Source organism: Gadus morhua, chromosome 4 (assembly GCF_902167405.1).
Source record: "Gadus morhua chromosome 4, gadMor3.0, whole genome shotgun sequence".
NCBI classification, from domain to species: domain Eukaryota; kingdom Metazoa; phylum Chordata; class Actinopteri; order Gadiformes; family Gadidae; genus Gadus; species Gadus morhua.
Window position 1 is genome coordinate 38,448,139 of NC_044051.1, and position 20,653 is coordinate 38,468,791.

The 20,653-nt window shown below is 51.2% G+C and overlaps 1 protein-coding gene across 5 annotated transcripts in view; it reads left to right on the forward strand.

The window, feature by feature from the left end:
- The window catches only part of LOC115541949 (histone demethylase UTY), a 42,755-nt gene that overhangs the window by 12,787 nt on the left and 9,315 nt on the right, over positions 1 to 20,653 (forward strand). The window contains exons 5-18 of one of the 5 annotated variants that reach the window (XM_030353912.1): positions 694 to 752; positions 2,234 to 2,354; positions 3,112 to 3,166; positions 4,787 to 4,821; positions 6,683 to 6,776; positions 8,467 to 8,593; positions 9,081 to 9,179; positions 10,131 to 10,350; positions 11,402 to 11,542; positions 13,909 to 14,037; positions 15,109 to 15,180; positions 15,893 to 16,000; positions 16,665 to 17,060; positions 17,941 to 18,887. In XM_030353912.1, coding sequence (XP_030209772.1) covers positions 694 to 752; positions 2,234 to 2,354; positions 3,112 to 3,166; positions 4,787 to 4,821; positions 6,683 to 6,776; positions 8,467 to 8,593; positions 9,081 to 9,179; positions 10,131 to 10,350; positions 11,402 to 11,542; positions 13,909 to 14,037; positions 15,109 to 15,180; positions 15,893 to 16,000; positions 16,665 to 17,060; positions 17,941 to 18,887 — 2,603 coding nt within the window. Of the gene's footprint in view, positions 1 to 693; positions 753 to 2,233; positions 2,355 to 3,111; positions 3,167 to 4,357; positions 4,625 to 4,786; positions 4,822 to 6,682; positions 6,777 to 8,466; positions 8,594 to 9,080; positions 9,180 to 10,130; positions 10,351 to 11,401; positions 11,543 to 13,908; positions 14,038 to 15,108; positions 15,181 to 15,892; positions 16,001 to 16,664; positions 17,061 to 17,940; positions 18,888 to 20,653 lie in introns of those variants that run through there. The other 4 variants (XM_030353913.1, XM_030353916.1, XM_030353914.1 and 1 more) reach the window with 4 other exon arrangements.

Consider the following 20,653-nt stretch of genomic DNA (forward strand, 5'->3'; position numbering starts at 1 on the left):
AAGACCCACACCAACACACAGCCACAAAAAGACACCAACAGCCACACAAAAATACACACCAACACAAAGACACAAAAAACATACATACCAACGCACAGACACAAAGACACGCACACCACACAAAAACACAGACGCACACACACACTGAAAAAGACACAAAGACACACACTCAGCCACAGCAATTCTGATGCACCACCATCACTATCACCACCTCCTCACACATGGAGTTGTACGTAATGTGCCACGCTATCTGGTCTGGTGGGCACTGTGGCTTCTCAGTTTCGTTATGGGGCGGTTCCAGAGCACCTTCTCCCTGGTATTGATGCGCTGCGGTCGCTGCATTCGCTGAACCAGGCAAAAAAATAACCACCTTTTGAATTTGAATACAGTGACGGGCACTTAATTACGCTCTTAATTTATGTTGTTTGCCCTGGAGCTTAAAAATAGGACTTGGCATTGTGTAGCGTCTTATCCTAGCTACAGTTGTTGTATATTATTTGTATTTATTTATTTTAAATTATTTATATTCATCTGAACCCTTGCTGCAGATTATTATTTATGTAGCTGTCGTTACATGGATCTATCCTCTAGGCTCATCTACAGAATGTCATTTTTGTGCATGCGTGAGTCTGGTATGATTTGCGCTGTTATAGCATGTTGGCTAACGCCCTTTTGATTCTGTCCCTCCCCCAGAATGCAGCCTTTCTCTATGGACTAGGCATGGTGTACTTCCACTACAATGCCTTCCAGTGGTGAGTGCCATGACATTGCCGCTCTGGCATGTTTTAAACATGCCAACACATGTAAATGTAATGTAACAAAATGTAAGCCACACCAGTAAAATTGTAGGAGCACCCACCAAAATGTAAGAAGCCCCAACAGAATATCTAGATTATTTTTATTGATCAAAAAATGTCAGGTAATACAATAGTTATTAATAGTGTATTCACTTCCGACTGTACAGAGAATGAGTTGTTTGACCGAAGTTCTAAAAATAATGATTAAAAGGGGTCCTACAACATCAATCAGTTGCACTTTGCTCAAATTCTCCCATTTTTTTTAATATTGAGGTTACACAAATGACATCGGAGCATTTTAAACAGTTTTCATCGTGAGCCGTGCCAAGGGAGCGCGTCCCCACTCAATTAAAAGCACCCAAAAACCAAATGCCTTACTTATTGCACAATGTGCGGAATGCCCGCGGGCGTAATCGGCATTGGGGGGGGGGGGTTTCCATGGCAACAGTGCGGCAGCGGGGTCTGCCAGGCTCTTGGCCGACCGTACAAATGAACCCCCCTGGCTCGGAACGAAAGTCCTTGGCTCGAGAACGATGGCCGATGTGTGCTGCAGACACGATTACGGCCCCTGATGCGTACAGACCCCCCCCCCCCCCCCCTGCCTGGGCGGGCGGGCTGCTGTGAGGCGGGGGGGGGGGGGGGTCGGACCGAAAGCCTTGATGTTGTGGTTCTGAATCCCCAACGTTCACAGCGTATCTGTTGGCGATGCCTTACTGTAATTAGTTAATTAATGAAATGTGTACATTGGATGCATTGCATTTGCGGAATTTAATCATTTTGTATTTATCGTTAAGGCTATGATATATTATTAGATAACTAGATTCCCGACGTCTATCCCTGAATTTTCTTAATTAGGATAATTTTGTGATTGTCTGTAGCGTATATGTAGCATTTCTGAAAGCATTAGCACTTTAGCATTTCTGATGCTACAAGTATTAGCAGTTTCGACGTTACACGCTGCCAATGTCCCGACATAATCGAATCGACGGATCACAACCACCTTGAATATATTAACATAGCAAGAATCGTCTGCTAATCGTTTAAGCGCTGGTGTAAACACGAATGAACGCTAAAGATTGCGTTTGATCATAAGATGTTCACCGGAATTCCTTGGGACTCGACCCTGAGCGTGAGCAGTAATCCGGCGGGCCGTACGTTAAGGTCACTGGAATAAAAGGAGCGCATCGACCGGTCTCTTCCACACCCTCGCCCCCCCCCCCCCTGCAGTCAGATAATATCCATCGATTTCACCGGGTAAAGAAACGGCTGCCTTTAGCTTTTGCCGCAGAGTTGCAGTCGGAGCCATCGATTTTATGCAGCGGCTATCTTTGTTTGTGATTCGGTTATTTTTAATCAATACTATCGAGTCCTTTTAAAAAAATAAATAATAATCTGTGGTTAATGATTCTCTTTCTCTTTCTCTTTCTCTCTCTCAGGGCGATCAAGGCCTTCCAGGAAGTGTTGTACATCGACCCGGGCTTTGCCCGAGCAAAGGAGATCCACCTGCGGCTCGGCCTGATGTTCAAGGTCAACACGGACTACGAGTCGAGCCTGAAGGTCAGCCCCGCCCCCTCCCTCCCCCCCCCCCCCCCCCCCCCCCCCCCTCTGTGTCCCTTGTCTTAAAGGGCCAGTACAGAGAATTCAGGGTGGTACTCTTTGGCGATTAGCGGTGATTGTTGCAACAGGACACCCAGGTCGTGACGTCCATATGACTGCTCATGCACGGGCTTACGTCCGTGGTTCAATCGCCATTGTGTTACCTCATTCGGCGATGGTGACCTAGCAGGCTTTTCTTTACATGAAAATCTTCGAGACTACCACTTTAATATAGTTATTAGTTTTAATGTTGTCAATGCTACCTCTGTGTTCATGGCTTTGCTCTGAGCCCATTGGCTGGAATATTCCACTGCAAATTGATCCGTGCTATGCAGGAAATATATTCTAGCACAAATGTGAAAGACATTTGAGAGGAGTAATATTTTTTTTTTGTATATAAAAAAAACAAACGTATACATATTTTTTGTATGCGTTTGTTTTTTTTGCTATTCAAAGTGTGTGTGTGTGTGTGTGTGTGTGTGTGTGTGTGTGTGTGTGTGTGTGTGTGTGTGTGTGTGTGTGTGTGTGTGTGTGTGTGTGTGTGTGTGTGTGTGTGTGTGTGTTTGTGTCCATGCGTTGTGTCGCGACTCTAGAAAAGTGTGGAGGACTACCCCAAAGTGTCTGGTCGATTTATGATATCGTAATCGAGGATGCATCGTGTTTGAGTTTTTCAATTTGTTTTGACTGACCGTTGCATTTTCCTCTTTTCTCTCCACAGCATTTTCAGCTGGCTTTGATTGACTCAAACCCCTGCACTTTGTCTAAAGCTGAAAGTAAGCAGAATAACATTTACCAACCCTCTCCACTGCTGTTCAGAATTTCCTTTGAGTAATTTTATGTAAAGGTTAAATTTTTTGTAAACAATCTATGCCCACTCTAAACCGACTTGAAACGATGCCATCTTACGTCTTACTCCTTAAGTTGCACACAACACACGTTTTACAGCCGCCTGCCCACAAACGCAATCGACAAATCGAAGGAAATGTCAAGTGATGAATTACACCGGCGAGCACTCAATGAACTAATGGGTCTCTGTGCTGAACGGGAGCCTCTCCGTACAGCCGCTCTCAAACTGCACGCCAAGCCGGGGGCGCACCGACTCCAACACTGATCCCACACACTTTACCGTCCCTACGCAGCCGACACTGTGTGTGTGTGTGTGTGTGTGTGTGTGTGTGTGTGTGTGTGTGTGTGTGTGTGTGTGTGTGTGTGTGTGTGTGTGTGTGTGTGTTAGGTTGTATCCTTATGGCTGAATGGGCTTTTTTCTCCACCCCTCCTGCACTGCATTGCATCCTCTGGTACTCTCCGCCCCGGTCACACACAGCACCATTTAATCATGTGACGAGGGTGGCGATGGCGGCGGTTATCCACTCTGGTTGATCCGAAGGGGGAGACTGCAGACGAGATGGGGAAGGGGGGGGGGGGGGGGGGGGTTTACAGCTCTGATTTGATACGCCGCTGTCATCTCTCGTCTCCCTTCCCTGCCCGGGTACCTGTTACCGTGGAGACGGCAATATCCTCCTCCTCCTCCTCCCCACTGTCTCCTCGTCTTTCTGCCCCATAACACAAGCCATTACACTCACACACACGCACTCACACACAAACAGCCTTTTTTCGCTCAATCGTGCGCACGCACACACACGCGCGCGCGCGTCGGCAACCCTCTGCTTTTGCTATTCATCACGCTAACTCCCGTCTCCTCCTTCTCACACACACACACACACACACACACACACACACACACACACACACACACACACACACACACACACACACACACACACACACACACACACACACACACACACAGGTCTCTCTATCGCTCTCTCTCTCTCTCTATCTCTTCCTCACTTGCTCTCACTCTCTTCCTCTCCCACTCTGTTTTCTCCCTCTCTCTCTGCCTTGCGCTCTCTCACTCTCCCACTCTGTGTCTCTCTCTCTGCCCCTCTCTCTCCCTCTCTCTCCCTCTCCCTCGCTCTCTCTGCTGAGAGTCAGTCAGGCAGTTCAGATCAGAGACACTGCAGCTCACCAGACAAAGAAAGGTGGTGCCAGCATCGCCGCCACCACCACCACCTCCTCCTCCTCTTCCTCCTCATCCTCCTCTTCCTCGCTAGAGATCGGCGGCCACACGGGCAGCCCTGTTTTATCTTGTTTTGTATTTTCTCTACCCGGGGAGAGCCTTTCGTTTCCTCTGGTCGGTGTTCCGGTTTTGTTTTTAAGGTTGTGCGCAAGTATGTTTTTTTGTTGTTGCTGTTGTTGTTCCTTTCTTGGGGTGTTTTCACCCTACTTTGCCAAAAGCCTTCTCTTGTGTAGACTGAACCTCTGGCCAGAAGCTGAGAGGTGTCTGCTCCTCATCTAACCGGTCTCTCCCTCTGCTTGTGTTGCCCTCACAGTCCAGTTCCACATCGCCCATCTGTATGAGATTCAGGTAGGAACCCGCCGGACCCCGTCACTGTGTCGTTGTCATGGTCTTGTTTCTTTCTCTTTCTCTTTCTCTCTCTTTCTCTTTCTCTTTCTCTCTCTCTCTCTCCTTCACGCTAAGCCCCTCATCCATCAATCCTTGTCGGCATATTAGCATAGCACTCGCTAAAGTGTGTGTGTGTGTGTTATCATGTAGCCATTAGCATTAAAGGTAGCGTGGTGTAATCACACCTCAGCCTATTTATATTCCAGGGATTGGCTCATTGTGTGTGTGTGTGTGTGTGCTTGCGTTGTTTTGGACCAGGTGTTGACAAATTGAGAAGTCTGTGGGGGGCGGGGGGTAAGGGGGAGGCTCATCTGGCCCTTCGTTGGGGTTGCCACGGAAACAAGAAAGTCTGTCTCCCCCTCTTTTGTATGCTGGTCCCCTCTCTCTGACTCGCTCTCTCTTACCAGGAGAGCGCGGCGGTAACTCTGAGCGCTTCTTACCCTCACCCCCCCCCCCCCCCCCCACCGTTCCGTAGCTCCGAGACGTGGGTTCATTTATTTGTTGATCTATTCTGCTGTGTCAGACGAACGTAGCGCCGCGGCGCGCTAGCTCTCTTAAGGAGACGGGGGAGACCGGGGGGGCTGGTGGCAGACGGGGGGGCTGGGGGGAGACCGGGGGGCTGGGGGGAGACCGGGGGGCTGCGTTCCGCCGTAGAAGCAGCACTTATTTCCCTCGTCCGACGGGACGACATGGATTGAGATTTAACGTTGCTTGTGTCAAGAAGGACGAGGTTAAGAATGGCTTTAAAATGACAGATGTGTTTTTTTTTTTTTTAATGCCGTTCTTGTTGTTAAAGGACTTTAAGGAAAACTCGTAATCGTGCGCACGGGAACCTCCGCTTTAAGCGTCAAACTACGAACACGTTTGAAATCCGTGAAGGGGCTGAAAGTTTAAGGGACGTGTGTGTGTGTGTGTGTGTGTGTGTGTGTGTGTGTGTGTGTGTGTGTGTGTGTGTGTGTGTGTGTGTGTGTGTGTGTGTGTGTGTGTGTGTGTGTGTGTGTGTGTGTGTGTGTGTGGCGAGGAGACGGTAGTGAGGCACGTAGAGGTGGTGCAAAGGTTGTCTGTAGTGCATGGTTAATGCCCCTCCGGATGGGGGGAGACTACAGAGCGCGCTGTGATGCTGCGACGCAACAGCAGAGGGATCCCCCCCCCCCCCCGGTCACACACCACCGCCTCCCCCCCCCCCGGTCACACACCACCGCCCCCCCCCACCTCTCCCTCTCCGCACTCATCAATGTTCATTTCTTCATATTTATCCCCCTCTCGACTCCTGGTGCTCTCTTTCGCTCGGCGATATATCACCCTCCACCTGTCTCTGTCTCTGTCTCTGTCCCTCTCTCTGTCTCTGTCCCTCTCTCTGTCTCTCTGTCTCTCTGTCTCTCTGTCTCTCTCTCTCTCTGTCCCTCTCTCTCTCTCTCGGTTTCTCTTTTTTATCTTCTTGTTTTTATTCACCTATTCCTCTCTCTATCTTTGCGAATCCGTGTCTCTGTCCATGACTCTCCATCGCTTTGTCTCTCTTCATGTCTGTCCGTCTCTCTGCGTCTCCCCCTCCCTCTGTCTCTCTTCTTGTCTCTCTCTCCCTCTGTCTCTCTCTCTTCATGTCCGTCTCTCTGTGTCTCCCCCTCCCTCTGTCTCTCTTCTTGTCTCTCTCTCCCTCGGTCTCTCTCTCTTCATGTCTCTCTCCCCGTCTCTCTCTCTTCAAGTCTGTCTCTCTGCGTCTCCCCCTCCCTCGTTCCCTCTCTCTTCTTGTCCCTCTCTCCCTCGGTCTCTCTCTCCTCCGGTCTCGCTCTCTTCATGTCTCTCTCCCCGTCTCTCTCTCCAGAAGAGATACCGTGCCGCCAAGGAGGCGTATGAGGGCCTCCTGCAGGCGGAGGACCTCCCCCCACAGGTGAAGGCCACCACACTGCAGCAGCTAGGTAAGACTCACTCTCTCACTCACTCACTCACTCACTCACTCACTCTCTCACTCTCTCACTCACTCACTCACTCACTCACTCACTCACTCACTCACTCACTCACTCACTCACTCACTCACTCACTCACTCACTCACTCACTCACTCACTCACTCACTCACTCACTCACTCACTCACTCACTCACTCACTCACTCACACTCGCCCACTCGAGCACCCGGTCGATCAACCTCGCACACATGCCCTCTCGCACACTTACAGTTGTTGTCGCTCTCGCGCCTTGTTCTTTTCCACTCGCGTTCTCTCCTTCATTCCCATTCTGTCGTTCATTCACATCCAGACAGACAGACAGACAGACAGACAGACAGACAGACAGACAGACAGACACACAGGGTTTTCCCATTCGCCAGGGACCAGCCCGGAGGGGCGGGGGGGGGTCAATCAGCCCCCGACTGAGTAAACGTCTGTGGCGTGCGCCGGCGCTCTGAGCCCCGTTGACCTCGGTTCCTCGACCCCCACATCACAGACATGACCCCGAGTCAACCCGGTCTGAACCCGAGCCCGGTTCACGGTTCGAACCCCATCTGGGATCGCGTGTCTGCCCGCCAGCGCACACGCGAACACGCGCTGAACCGGGGTTTACGACGGACGCACACACCCACGCGTGGCGATCGACCCCGGGTTGTGTGTCGAAGCGGGGAAAGGGGCACAGATGTTTTCCTTGTTTGTTTTTTTCTTCTTCTTTCCGCTAATCAGCGGGTTACCGCCGAATCCTTCCCCAACTGCCACAGGCGATCCCTGTCTGGTGTTTGTTGTGAAGGCGGAACGTACTCTGGCTGAGCTCCCTCGAGGCCTGTAGCTTTCTCTGTAGCTTACTACTTAGTTGTGTAGCTTATTGTTCAGTTGTGTAGCTTATTGTTCAGTTGTTTAGCTTACTGTTCAGTTGTGTAGCTTACTATTCAGTTGTGTAGCTTACTGTTCAGTTGTGTAGCTTACTGTTCAGTTGTGTAGCTTACTGTTCAGTTGTGTAGCTTACTGTTCAGTTGTGTAGCTTACTGTTCAGTTGTGTAGCTTACTGTTCAGTTGTGTAGCTTACTATTTAGTGTGTAGATTACTGTTCAGTTGTGTAGATTACTGTTCAGTTGTGTAGCTTACTATTCAGTTGTGTAGCTTACTATTCAGTTGTGTAGCTTACTGTTCAGTTGTGTAGCTTACTGTTCAGTTGTGTAGCTTACTGTAGCCTACTGTTCAGTTGTGTAGCTTACTGTTCAGTTGTGTAGCTTACTGTTCAGTTGTGTAGCTTACTGTTCAGTTGTGTAGCTTACTGTTCAGTTGTGTAGCTTACTGTTCAGTTGTGTAGCTTAATATTTATTTGTATAGCTTACTGTTCAGTTGTGCAGCTTACTGTTCAGTTGTGTAGCTTACTGTTCAGTTTTGTAGCTTGCTATTTAGTGGTGTAGCTTGCTATTTAGTGGTGTAGCTTGCTATTTAGTGGTGTAGCTTACTAGTTGGTTGGTTAGCTTAATATTTATCCGTTGAGCGGTTTCTCATCAAGCGCTCTTGATGGTCCGTACAGGTCAGTGGGGGTCACGGAAAGGGGTGTGGTCACATAAAGGGGTCTGTGTTCTGTGTAATGACGTGCGGTGTGTGTGTGTGTGTGTGTGTGTGTGTGTGCGTGTCGTGTGTGTGTGCAGGCTGGATGCACCACACGGTGGAGCAGCTGGGGGAGCGAGCGGGTAAGGAGAGCTATGACATCCAGTGCCTGCAGAAGTCCCTGGAGGCCGACCCCAACTCTGGACAGTCCTGGTACTTCCTCGGCAGGTATGGTCGCTGGTGTTGGGGCAACATAACAGAAACGCAATTCAAAAAAATATATATATATATTGAGTTGAAGTGGAGCATGAGATTTTTTTTTTTGTACAAAATAAAAAATTTAGTAAAAACTTAGAAAGCTTTAATTTTTTATTGATTTCTTAGTTAAAGTTATGTTAACTACATAATCTCATATCCACTGTGTGTGTGTGTGTGTGTGTGTGTGTGTGTGTGTGTGTGTGTGTGTGTGTGTGTGTGTGTGTGTGTGTGTGTTGGAATCATGGGATATTTTTATGAATTGGACTAAGCCAACAATTGAATGATTTCAAAGTGTTGTTTACTTTACCTTTCCGTGTTGGTGCTGTTTGAGGTTTCGCCTTTGATTTTGCTTGGCCCAAAACTCACTACGGCTTGGCTACAGACATTCATTGGCAGGTTAACAAGTGCTATGCTACGATGCTGAAACGTGCGCGTGTGTGCGTGTGCGTGTGTCCAGGTGCTACTCTAGCATTGGCAAGGTGCAGGACGCGTTCATCTCCTACCGGCAGTCCATCGACAAATCAGAGGCCAGCGCCGACACCTGGTGCTCGATAGGGTAAGACTCGAACGCCTCCCTTCCATCTCCTCCGTCGCCACGGTAACCACAGGGTATGACTCCAACGCCTTCCTTCCGACTCCTCCGTCGCCATGGTAACCACCGACCCAGCACCTGGTGAGCTAGGGCAGGCAGCTTCGAGGCAGGCCGGCACTAGTGTGTCCCACACGGAGAGTGCTTTGGGGGTCGTGACCCGCCCAAAGCAAGTCTGAAGGCTGTGATTGGCCCAGAGACAGACAGACAGACAGACAGACAGACAGACAGACAGACAGACAGACAGACAGACAGACAGACACAGATAGAGAGAGACAAAGAGAGACAGACGAGGAGACAGAGGCGGAGAAAGTGAGAGACAGAGATTTGTAATACAGGTTTAACCGCTGTTCAATCGCCAATTAAAACCTAAACCAGATTACCTCAATTGTTACCTTCTCTATCAGCTGTCCCACATGTGCTGTTGTAAACGAGCGAAACGTTTTGGGGTGGGTGTGAGATTACGTTGTTTTTAAACTAGTATGTTAGTTTGTAAATTAGTTAAAATTAGATAAACTACATAATCTCATACCCGCTCTGCGTTCATGCCATGCTTGTTCTCGATCAGGTGTCCCACAGGGTCCGTCGTAAACGAGCTTAAAGGTGACACATATTTCACCACCGGGTGCGAGTGTGATCAGCCGTTACAAGCCGTTCTGAAAATCGGCCTCTTCTGACATCACAAGTGGGCGTGTCCGCCTAGATGTGTGGCGGATAGATGAGCTACGATCCACTGGAGTAGGCTGGTATTTTCAGCCCATGGTACCCCCTCTATCAGGCGTCCCTCAGGGTCTGTGGTAACCTCCTCCCCCCCCCCCTCCAGGGTCCTTTACCAGCAGCAGAACCAGCCCATGGCACCCCCTCTATCAGGCGTCCCTCAGGGTCTGTGGTAACCTCCTCCCCTCCCCCCTCCTCCAGTGTCCTTTACCAGCAGCAGAACCAGCCCATGGACGCGCTGCAGGCCTACATCTGCGCGGTTCAGCTGGACCACAGCCACGCCGCGGCCTGGATGGACCTGGGCACGCTCTACGAGTCGTGCGGCCAGCCGCACGACGCCATCAAGTGCTACGTCAACGCGACGCGCAGCAAGGCCTGCACCAACGCCGCCGCCCTCACACACCGCATCAAGTGTCTGCAGGTGGGTCATGTGACTGGGAGGGGGGGGGGGGGGGGGGGGGAGGGTGCTTGGTGATGGGTCGGTACCGTCGTAGCTACCTCCTGGGTCCCTGCTGGCATGTTCCATGTTTCCGGCGGCGGTCAGAGTTTAAGTCACTGATGCAATCTGTGACACGCAGTCATCGATGCTCCACTGCCGGTCGTGGGCCGTCTGTCGCCCCCGACGTCTAGGCAGAATGTGGTTCGCTACACCTCAGCTACGGCGGCTGTGTGCTATGTAGGGCATGGAGAGGCCTATGGCGGTCACGTCGCACTTTGCAGAAGTGTCATTTTGAGTTTGACGTGGCTGTGGGGGAGACGCAGACAGATGGGTCGCAGAAGACCTGTGTTTCACCAGAGGCGATGCTGTTTGGGTTTTTATTTCTTCTGGTTTGGGTGTTTGGGTACTGAGGTACGTCTCAAACCATTTCCGTGTGTAGGAAGTCCAGAATTTGCCTTAAAGCTAGGTTAGCTAAAAATCAAACCGCTTAAAGAGTACCCTATGGATTTCTGGATGGACGGTCTGTTCTGTATGTTATTTGACAAACTGACAAAAAACCCTAACCCCTAAAAAACCTAGCCTAGTCCCTACACACACTCAGCCAATCACGGGGCATCCTCCACCTCAACCCTCTGTCCTCATGCCTGTTGTCGGTCCACATGTATTCATGTGTGTAATAAAGCTACAACCCTGCATGCTAGCTTTATTCAAACTGGCCGACCACCGTTTTACTTTTGCTATTCCCTTCTCATTCCCCCCCCGTGGTTTGATTTTAATCCCACTACCGACGAGGTCAAAACAATCAGAATGTACAGGGAACGACCACAAGTTAACCATGGCAACAACGCTACGTTTGATCCATCGACCAAACGTAGCCGCTTTTTCTTACAACATTTCATAATTCATCTGCAACCGAAAAAAAAAAAAAAAAAACCAACAACCCTGTGTTTCTTCCTCTTTTTGTTCTCATTTCTTCCTCCCTCCGTTGCGTTGGTGCGTTGGTTCCACGCGGGCTCTCCGCCGCCCCCTGTAGGAAGAGTTGTGTAACAGGAGCCCAGTCAGTAGGGCTGCGGGGGGCAGGGTAGAGCTCCCTCTAATTGAGGATGCCTGGAGCCTGCCTATCCCCGCTGAGCTAACCTCCCGACAGGAGGCGCTGCTCAATGCAGCGCTGCAGGTGAGACACCCCCACCACCCCACCCCCCACCCCCAAACCAGAGCTAAAGCGCCAACGACTCCTCCTCCACCATCACCCCATCACCCCCACCATCACCATCGCTACCACTGCCACCGCTAACACTACTACCCTGTCTTCCTGGGGGGGTCATTTGAATCTGCGGTCTTTGGACGCACAAAACCGAAACGTGTGTGTGTGTGTGTGTGTGTGTGTGTGTGTGTGTGTGTGTGTGTGTGTGTGTGTGTGTGTGTGTGTGTGTGTGTGTGTGTGTGTGTGTGTGTGTGTGTGTGTGTGTGTGTGTGTGTGTGTCGGTCATTTGGAGAGACGCGTTACACAGACACGAATACCCACAATGCACTGGGGAGCACTCCCAACTCGTCCACACTAACCAACAGATGCTTTGAAGGAGCCGGGAATATAGATGATACTAAGTTAGAAACGGAGACCTGCACTGACACTGTTGGTACTAGGTCCAGGGCTGTGTCGCCAAGACCTGAAACACTGGGTTTTCTTTGTAGGGACCGACTTGTATAAGGCTGTATAAGGTCATGAAGCGTGACGGAAAGGAAACTTTGCTGTCTCCAAAGTCGAGTCTTGTTTATCGCTCTGCCAAGTCCATTTTCTGACCTGGCAATTTCCTCTTGCGTGTCTCCGGGGGCATCTGTTGTTGTGGTGCTGGAGTAGGAGTTCCAGGAGTGCTACCCATAATGCATCTGTTCCGGACACACCAACACACTCTCACACAAACTCCCGCACACACACACACGCGCGTAGGGCAACCTCATCCATCACGATCAGAAAAAGGTCCCGCCCTTCTCCTCAAACAACCAAACAAACTGATTTTTATATCCGTTTGTGAATCTTTTCTTTACCCTTGACCGGATTTAAGTTTTGCTAACACACTTTTTATTTCTCAGAAATAAAAACGTTAAAGGAGAGGGGTTGGCCTGTAAAAACAGTATCACTTTTCTGTTTCGTGCATTGGCCTGCAATCTCTTGTTTTGCGAGTCGGCATTGACGTAGCTTTGACTTTGGCCTGACGTGATTGGCGAGGTTGCGTTGCCGTAGAGTCGTTTTCCGGGATGCTCATTGGCTCTGTCGGCGCACCTCCCCTCTTTCTCTCTCCCTTTTTTCTCCCTCTCATTGTAGTTGACCTTAAATGTCCTGCAGTCACCCGTCAATGCCTCAACGGCCCCCTCTAGTGGCCACACACACACACACACACACACACACACACACACACACACACACACACACACACACACACACACACACACACACACACACACACACACACACACACACACACACACACACACACACACACACACACACCCCGGCGCTAGAGGCCAGTAGTTTAATTCATGTAGGAGTGTGTATCTGTTTGTTGTTGTGTTCTTGTCATGGTATTTAGAAAGTGTTTTAAGTCATTTACAACTTTGATGCTATGTCGCTGCATATTTCTGTAGTGACCGTTGACGATGAAACGTACAATAATGCACCTGTGGTTGGAGCGAGGTGTGTTGCCATTGGTCAGACGTTACATGTCCGATATCGCCCCCATTTACGGACCGATATCAAACGGCCGAGGGGGAAACGGATGTACACCTCGAGGCGATGGAGTGCTGTGTTTGGAGCACTAGTATTCACTGCTGTTCTTCCTCTCTCTCCTTCTACCCGCCTCGCTTCGCTCTGCCGTTCATAAATGCTCCCATTGTTTATTTCACTCCCCTATCCTCTCTTTTTAACGCTGTTCTCCCTTCATTCCTGCTTGCCTTTTTTGGCTTCCTCTTTATTCGCGCCATCTTTTAACTCAACCGCTATCGTGTGTTTATTTACCTCCACTCTTTCTCCTGTCACGTCCAACTATCCTTTCTTCTAACTGTTTTTCTTCCTACCTCTCTATCTCTCTCTCCCCTTGCCTCCTTTTCCTCCTCTCCCGCTTCTCCTTCCTCCTCTGCCTTCTCCTCTGTCACCTCTCTCCTCCTCCTCCTGCTCTTCTTCCTCTTCCTCCTATTCGGTCTCCTCCTCTACCTCGCTCCTCTTGCATCACCTCCTCCTCCTCCTCCTCCCCTTCCTCCTCTGCCTTCTCCTCCTCTGTCATCTCTCTCCTCCTCCTCCTCTTCCTCCTATTCTGTCTCCTCCTCTCTCCTCTTGCGTCTCCTCCTCCTCCTCCTCCTCCTCCTCTGTCACCTCTCTCCTCCTCTGTCACCTCTCTCCTCCTCCTCCTCTGTCACCTCTCTCCTCCTCCTCCTCTTCCGTCACCTCACTGCCCCCCTCTGCTCCTCCCGCTGCGTTCTCCTCTTGCTTGTGCCCCCCCCCCCCCCCCCCCCCCTCCCCCGCCACGCCCTCCTCTCTGTCCCCAGGCCTCCAAGCCCCACCAGGGCCAGGAGGGGAGCTCGGGCCAGGCCCTGCCCCCCCACGTGGGCACCCTGGGGCAGCCTGACGACCAGTCCAGCCCCGCCAAGAGACGGAGGGCCTCCGGCCCCGGACAGGTCAGCCCACCGCCTCGTCCTCGGGGGGGGGGGGGGGGGGGGGGGGGGTTAACCTAGGCCCCCTTCTGTTGGGGGTACTAACTAGAGTGGTTTTATATGGGCGACAGACAAGGCCACCATTGTTTGAGTGGCAAGCTAGGTCTTTATTGTTTTGTTTGGGGGAAGGACTAGATCCCGTTTGTTTTGAGGGGCAAACCAGGTCCTGTTTTGTTTTGTTTGGGGGAAGGACTAGATCCCGTTTGTTTTGGGGGGGCAAACTAGGTCTTTATTGTTTTGCTTGGGGGAAGGACTAGATCCCGTTTGGTTTGGGGGGGGCAAACTAGGTCTTTATTGTTTTGTTTGGGGGAAGGACTTGATCCCGTTTGTTTTGGGGGGGCAAACTAGGTCTTTATTGTTTTGTTTGGGGGAAGGACTTGATCCTGTTTGGTTTGGGGGGGGGCAAAATAGGTCCTGTTTTGTTTTAGGGACAAATGAGGTCCCCTTGGTTTTGGGGGATATGCTGGGATGTTGTTTCATATGGGGAACACAGTAGGCCATCTTTTTTTTTTTTTTTGCTTTTAAACTAACCATTTTGTTTTTGAGATTAACCAGGTTTTGTTGTATTTTGTTTGTGGAAAAACTAGGTCCTTTTTGTCTTGTTTGGGGTATGAACTAGATCCTTTTTGTTTAGTTTAGGGTATAAACAAGGTCCTTTTTGTTTGGGGTGTGAACTAGATCCTTTTTGTTTAGTTTAGGGTATAAACTAGGTCCTTTCTGTCTTGTTTGGGATATAAACTAGGTCCTTTTTGTTTAGTTCAGTGTATGAACTAGGTCCTTTTTGTTTAGTTCAGGGTATAAACTAGGTCCTTTTTGTTTAGTTCAGGGTATAAACTAGGTCCTTTTTGTTTAGTTTAGGGTATAAACTAGGTCCTTTTTGTTTAGTTCAGGGTATAAACTAGGTTAATTTGTTTCTGGGAAGGACTAGGTCCTTTTTTGATGGGGGTTTTTGGTTTTGTTAGAGGGACAACCAACCTATTATTATTTTTGTCGATCCGTCACTAACCGTGTCTCCTTGTTCCACGCGGTCCGCAGAGCGACACGTGGGTCAGTACCCAGGCACCGCAGCCCGTCCCCAACTGGTACCTCTCTCCGCAGAAACTACAGGTGGGGATACTGCGCCGAAACACCTTATCTACTAACCATCTAGAATGGAGAGAAAGAGAGGCTTGGGTTTACAGTGATCTAGATCTAGTAGAACGGTCGCTATAGCCTACACGGTCTGATTGAACTAAATGGACACATCGCAAGACAACACTTAACGCAATCATATTTGGAAAACCAATCTTACTCTGTTGAGGTTGTCCTCAATCCTCTAGCACTGTTCTCCCTCAAGACCGCAAATCGTTTGCAAAGCACCACAATGCATAACGGGAGTAACCGCTCCTAGCCAATCAGGATCAAGCACCGGCACATTCCATATGTAACAACAACCTTAAGCCTAGCAGTTTGTACGGTCCAAGGGGCAACGTCTTGAGTCTTTGCGTCACGCACGACTCCAGACATTGGCCAATGAGCCCCAGTTGCCACTAGGTGTGGTAAAATCGTCGAAAAACTCCCCTGTGGGGGGTCCTTTCTGTACGGCGGCCTGTGTGTGTGAGGTACCGTCGTGGTGTTCCAGCACAGCGTCACACGCGGCAGGAGATACCCTCACAGGATATCTAGCGTGCTCCTTGTTTGATGCCGAAACACAAAAACCGAAACACGAAACCGATAGATCAGGACTGCTCGAGTATGCTTCTGAAGTTTTTGATGTTGACATCCAACGCGTGTTTTGAGACTCGCTCCTCTGTCGCTTTCCTTTTTCCTCGCCTCCTAGCTCCTGGAGCAGTTGCGTAGCAACCGGGGCAGCCTAAAGCCCCTCCAGCAGCAGATGTTGGAACAGCTGGAGGGGCAGTTCACCATCATGCAGCAGCACCAGCAGCAGGTAACCCTCACTCACCCTCTCACTCAGTCACGCGGTCATTCACTCACTCACTCCCTCCCTCAATCACACACCCTCACCCACACCCACTCACACCCCTCACTCACACTGGGAAAATGTAAGTTTACATAATGAAGCAATGTGTAATTAACAACGTAGAAATGCGTGTACAATTCAGGGAGGTGTAATCATATTCAATGAGGTATCAAATCATTTTGGCTCAATGTATAAACAATTATTGTGTTTCCTTTTGAGGGGATGTTGATGGGCTGAACAGCTGTCAAGTCTGTATGAAACATCAGTCACTCACTTCCTCTCTGTCTCTCTATCTCTCTCTCTGTCTCTCTCTTCTCCCCCCTTTCTCTTTGTCTGTCCGTCCATCCGTCCGTCCGTCTGTCTGTCTGTGTATCTCTCTCTCTCTACGTCTCTCTCTCTCTCTCTCTGTCTCTCTGTCTCTCTGTGTCTCTGTGTCTCTGTGTCTCTGTGTCTCTCTCTCCCTCCCTCTCTCCCCCTCTCCCTCCCTCCCTCCCTCCCTGTCTCTCCCTCCCTGTCTCTCCCTCCCTCCCTCCCTCCCTGTCTCTCCCCCTGTCTCTCCCCCTGTCTCTCCCTCTGTCTCTCCCTCTGTCTCTCCCTCTGTCTCTCTCTCTCTCTCCCCCCTCCCTCCCAGATGAGGCAGAAGGCCGCCCTCGCCGGCCCCCCCCGCCCCTCCCTCCTCAACGGGCCCACCGCCCACGCCCTCCCCTCCCCCCACCCCAGCCTGCACCCCTCCCGGCCCCCCCACCTCGGACCCCCCCACCGGCACCCCGCCCCCCCCCTCCCCCTGGCCAACGGGCCCCCGGGACACCTGGACCCGCTCTCCATGGGCCACACCACCAGTACCCCCACCAGTACCACCAGTACCCCCAGTACCCCCACCTCCAGTAGTAACAATCACCCGGCGACCGGTCCCAACGGAGACGTGCCTTACCAGCCGCCGGGGGGCAGCGGCGACCCCCCCCTGCTACCTCACACCTGCACAAGCAGCCGGGCCCCGCTGCTCCACCCCTCCCCCTCCCCCCCGCAGGTGAGGCCGGCCGCGCCCTGATTGGCCGGTTCGTAGAGGAAGTGGTGACGCTCGCGCGAATGACAGAGAACACACAACTGATAGAGACACTCCTTGAGATAACACTCCGTGTGTGTGTGTGTGTGTGTGTGTGTGTGTGTGTGTGTGTGTGTGTGTGTGTGTGTGTGTGTGTGTGTGTGTGTGTGTGTGTGTGTGTGCGCGCGCGCGCGCGCTACAATACTAGATAAGAATAGAGTAAATGTAGAATTGTAACTCGGAGGCGAGACGTTGGTGTTAATGTGCAGAGTGGACGTAACGTGTGCATTGCTCAGAGGACTACTACTACCACGTGCACGCATGTGTTTGCGTTTGTGATTGCACAACCGCGCTGAACCTCCCTGTCTGGAACCGATGCCGTATTAGCTCATCTTACGCTAACAAACGTGCGCACACATTCAAATTCACAACATATTGCTCCACATCTGAAATCACACACCTACCTAGACACATACTTTAGTATTATCACTTCTAATGGACGTGCACACACTAGACAAAGACATAGACACACAGACAAAGAGACACGCACGCACGCGCACGCACGCACGCACGCACACACACAGGCACACACACACAGGCACGCACGCACACACAGGCACGCACGCACACACAGGCACGCACAGGCACGCACACACACACACACACACAGGCACGCACACACACAGGCACGCACACACACAGGCACGCACACACACAGGTACGCACACACACAGGCACGCACTCAACAATACACACACGCACTCGAAATGCATACCCATACTCAAAACTGTTTGAAGGATAAAAAAGGTGTGTGTTGAATTGTATCTTAACACTGTCCCCCCCCCCCCCCCTCTCCTCCGCCCAGGGGCTTCAGAAGGGGTCCGCGCCGCACGCCGGGGGGTCCAACGGAGACCTTGGCCCCCCCCACCCCAAGACGGCCGACGCCTCCCCCGTCTCCCCCGCCACCCCGCACAACAAGGCCGGACACCCGCCTCCCCCGTCGCCGCGGCGACAGGCCCAGAACCACCAACACCACCACGGCCCCGCCCTCCCCTCTCCCCCCGCTCCCCCCCTCTCCTCCCCCTCCTCCTCCTCCTCCTCCGCCGCTACCTCGGGCGGAGCCAACGACCCCCCTACCAAAGACAGCTCCGCCTCCGTCTCCCTGGGCAACGGGGGCACGGAGCGCCTCCAGGCCCCGCCTCTTCCGCCCCCTCCCTCGACGACGCCCGGCAACGGCAGCCATAACAACGCCGCCGCCGCCGCCGCCAATCACGCGCGGCCGGGGGAGGGGAGCCTCACCGCAGACAATCCCCGGCTGTCGGCTCTGCTGTCCGGGGCCGGCGGCGGGGGGAAGGCCCCCGCACCCGAGGGCCCCCCCCAGGCGGCGCCCCTCCCCCCCCCCTCCACCTCGACGGCCTCCTCCCCCGCCTCTGCGCTCTCCACCGCCACGCCCTCCCCCAAGTCCTCGGAACAACAACAACAACAGCAGCAGCAACACGCGGGCACGCACAGCCCCGCCACCGCCACGTCGACTGGCTCCGCCCCCTCCGTTGCCGCGACGACATCGTCGTCGTCGTCGTCGTCCACGCCGACCGCCTCCGCCGTCGTCAACGGCAACGGCAAGGGGGCCATCTCCTCGGAGGACTCCCGGAGCCCGGTGAAGGCGGAGCCGCCGGCACCGGGCGGGGCCACGGCGGCGGCCGGCTCGAAGGCCACGCCCCCTCACGCACAGGGCTCCGCCTCCTCCTCCTCTTCGTCCTCCTCCTCCATATCCATCTACCCCAGCTCCGGGGATGTCCTGAAGGCCTGCAGGTGAGACCCCTGAACCAGTGCTGTGTGTGTGTGTGTGTGTGTGTGTGTGTGTGTGTGTGTGTGTGTGTGTGTGTGTGTGTGTCATGGGTGTGTGTCATGGGTGTGTGTCATGGGTGTTGTGTAGTAGAGGTTGGTTACCAAGCTGGACTTTATTGTTACAGCAGCAATTCACAATGATGGCAATGAACACGCATAGCTTCCAAAAACACACAGTGAGGGAGGTGGAAAAGGCAGAACAAAGAAATACAAAATATATTGAAAAGACGGTCAATGAATGTTTGAGTATGTCAATTAGGATGCAGTGTTTTGGGTGGCTGTTGCACGAGTGTGCGTACATCTGTTAAACACATTTGATTGACTCCAGGGGTTGCGTTTGCGTTGTCCAGGAAAGACGTGCTGGATGGTTGTATGTGATTGTTCTTGTTGTAAATAAGGAATTTGTAGCGCTTTTATTCAGATCTGTTAGAAGGCAGAGTTGTGAGTTGTCACGTTATTATAAATTGATGCACAACTATCGGACCATACTGACCAATAAGAATCAGTTATTTAACACAGCTGGGGCATAAACCATAACAATATTATGCCAGTGGGTTGGGGTGTTTGACTCTCAACTGAGGTGCTGGCGTGGGTTTTAATCAGCGCGAAGTCTGAGGTGTATTTTTTGCAGATAGGATCATATAGAATGAGATATTAATGTGGAAATGTATCCAAATTTGCAAATGTTTGATCAGGAATTTAACTGTTTTGCAGAGCATGTTTTGCAAAGCAAATGTTCCGATCCTAGACTAATCTGCAGTCTTTGTGTGTGTGTACCCCTTAAGGCAGAGTTACCCTTAAACTAACCGGCAGAAAGCCAGTCATTCATTCCCTTAAGCGGTGAAACTAAAGGTTTTGTTAAACTCATATTGAACTCATGAAATTGTAGCCTGATTCCTCCCCCAGAAATCCACTATTTATGTTTCCCATATTTCCTTTCCAGGCTGCATAGAAAAAACATTATTGTTTGATTAATTAATATCAATGTAATGAAAAAAAAAAACAGAAGTCTTGAATGTTTGTGCATGGTTTCTTTTGAAGACACCGCCCCCTAGTGGCGCTGTGGCACAACGGCAGCGTGTGTCCGAGCCCATTATGTAATAGTAAACAAGACCTAGAGCCTGGTTGGCTGTCCTGTTGCCATGCAGACCGTAGCTGTCTCAGAACAAGCCTTTTCGGTGGATTCCTCCTTTCCCGAACCATTTCGAAGGTCAATGGCCCTCGCTTCATTCAGAGACATGAATGATGTAATTCGTGGAAATTGTTAACCAACGTTTTAGGTGCCATGACTGTTTGACTGTTTGGTGAGCTAGTGTGCTAATCACGTAGCATTAGGCCTTATAGGGACTCAAATACAATATTTACCGCCCCATGTGTTATGCTCCATAAAGGCATAAAATGTGTGTATATGATATTAGCGTACGTGAAAAAATATGCAGGAGGAGTATCGAGAAGCAGTCATTGTCTGTTTCAACCGACAAGTTTAAAGTTTCACAAGAAGCGTTGTTTTTTTTTGTGAAACTCGACTGTTTATCTTCTAATGGATTGCTGCAATGCGCCTGAGAGATGAAACATGTTTCTGAGAGAAACTCAGAAACGCGTTCTTTGTTCCTCTCAAGGTGAGATCCCTGTGGCGCCATTTTAGAACCGAAAGCCCCTCGTTTTAGTCAGTTTTCCTGCCGCCCAAAAGCTTGCCAGAACTCTGAAGGAATCACTGGCATTTTTTTTAG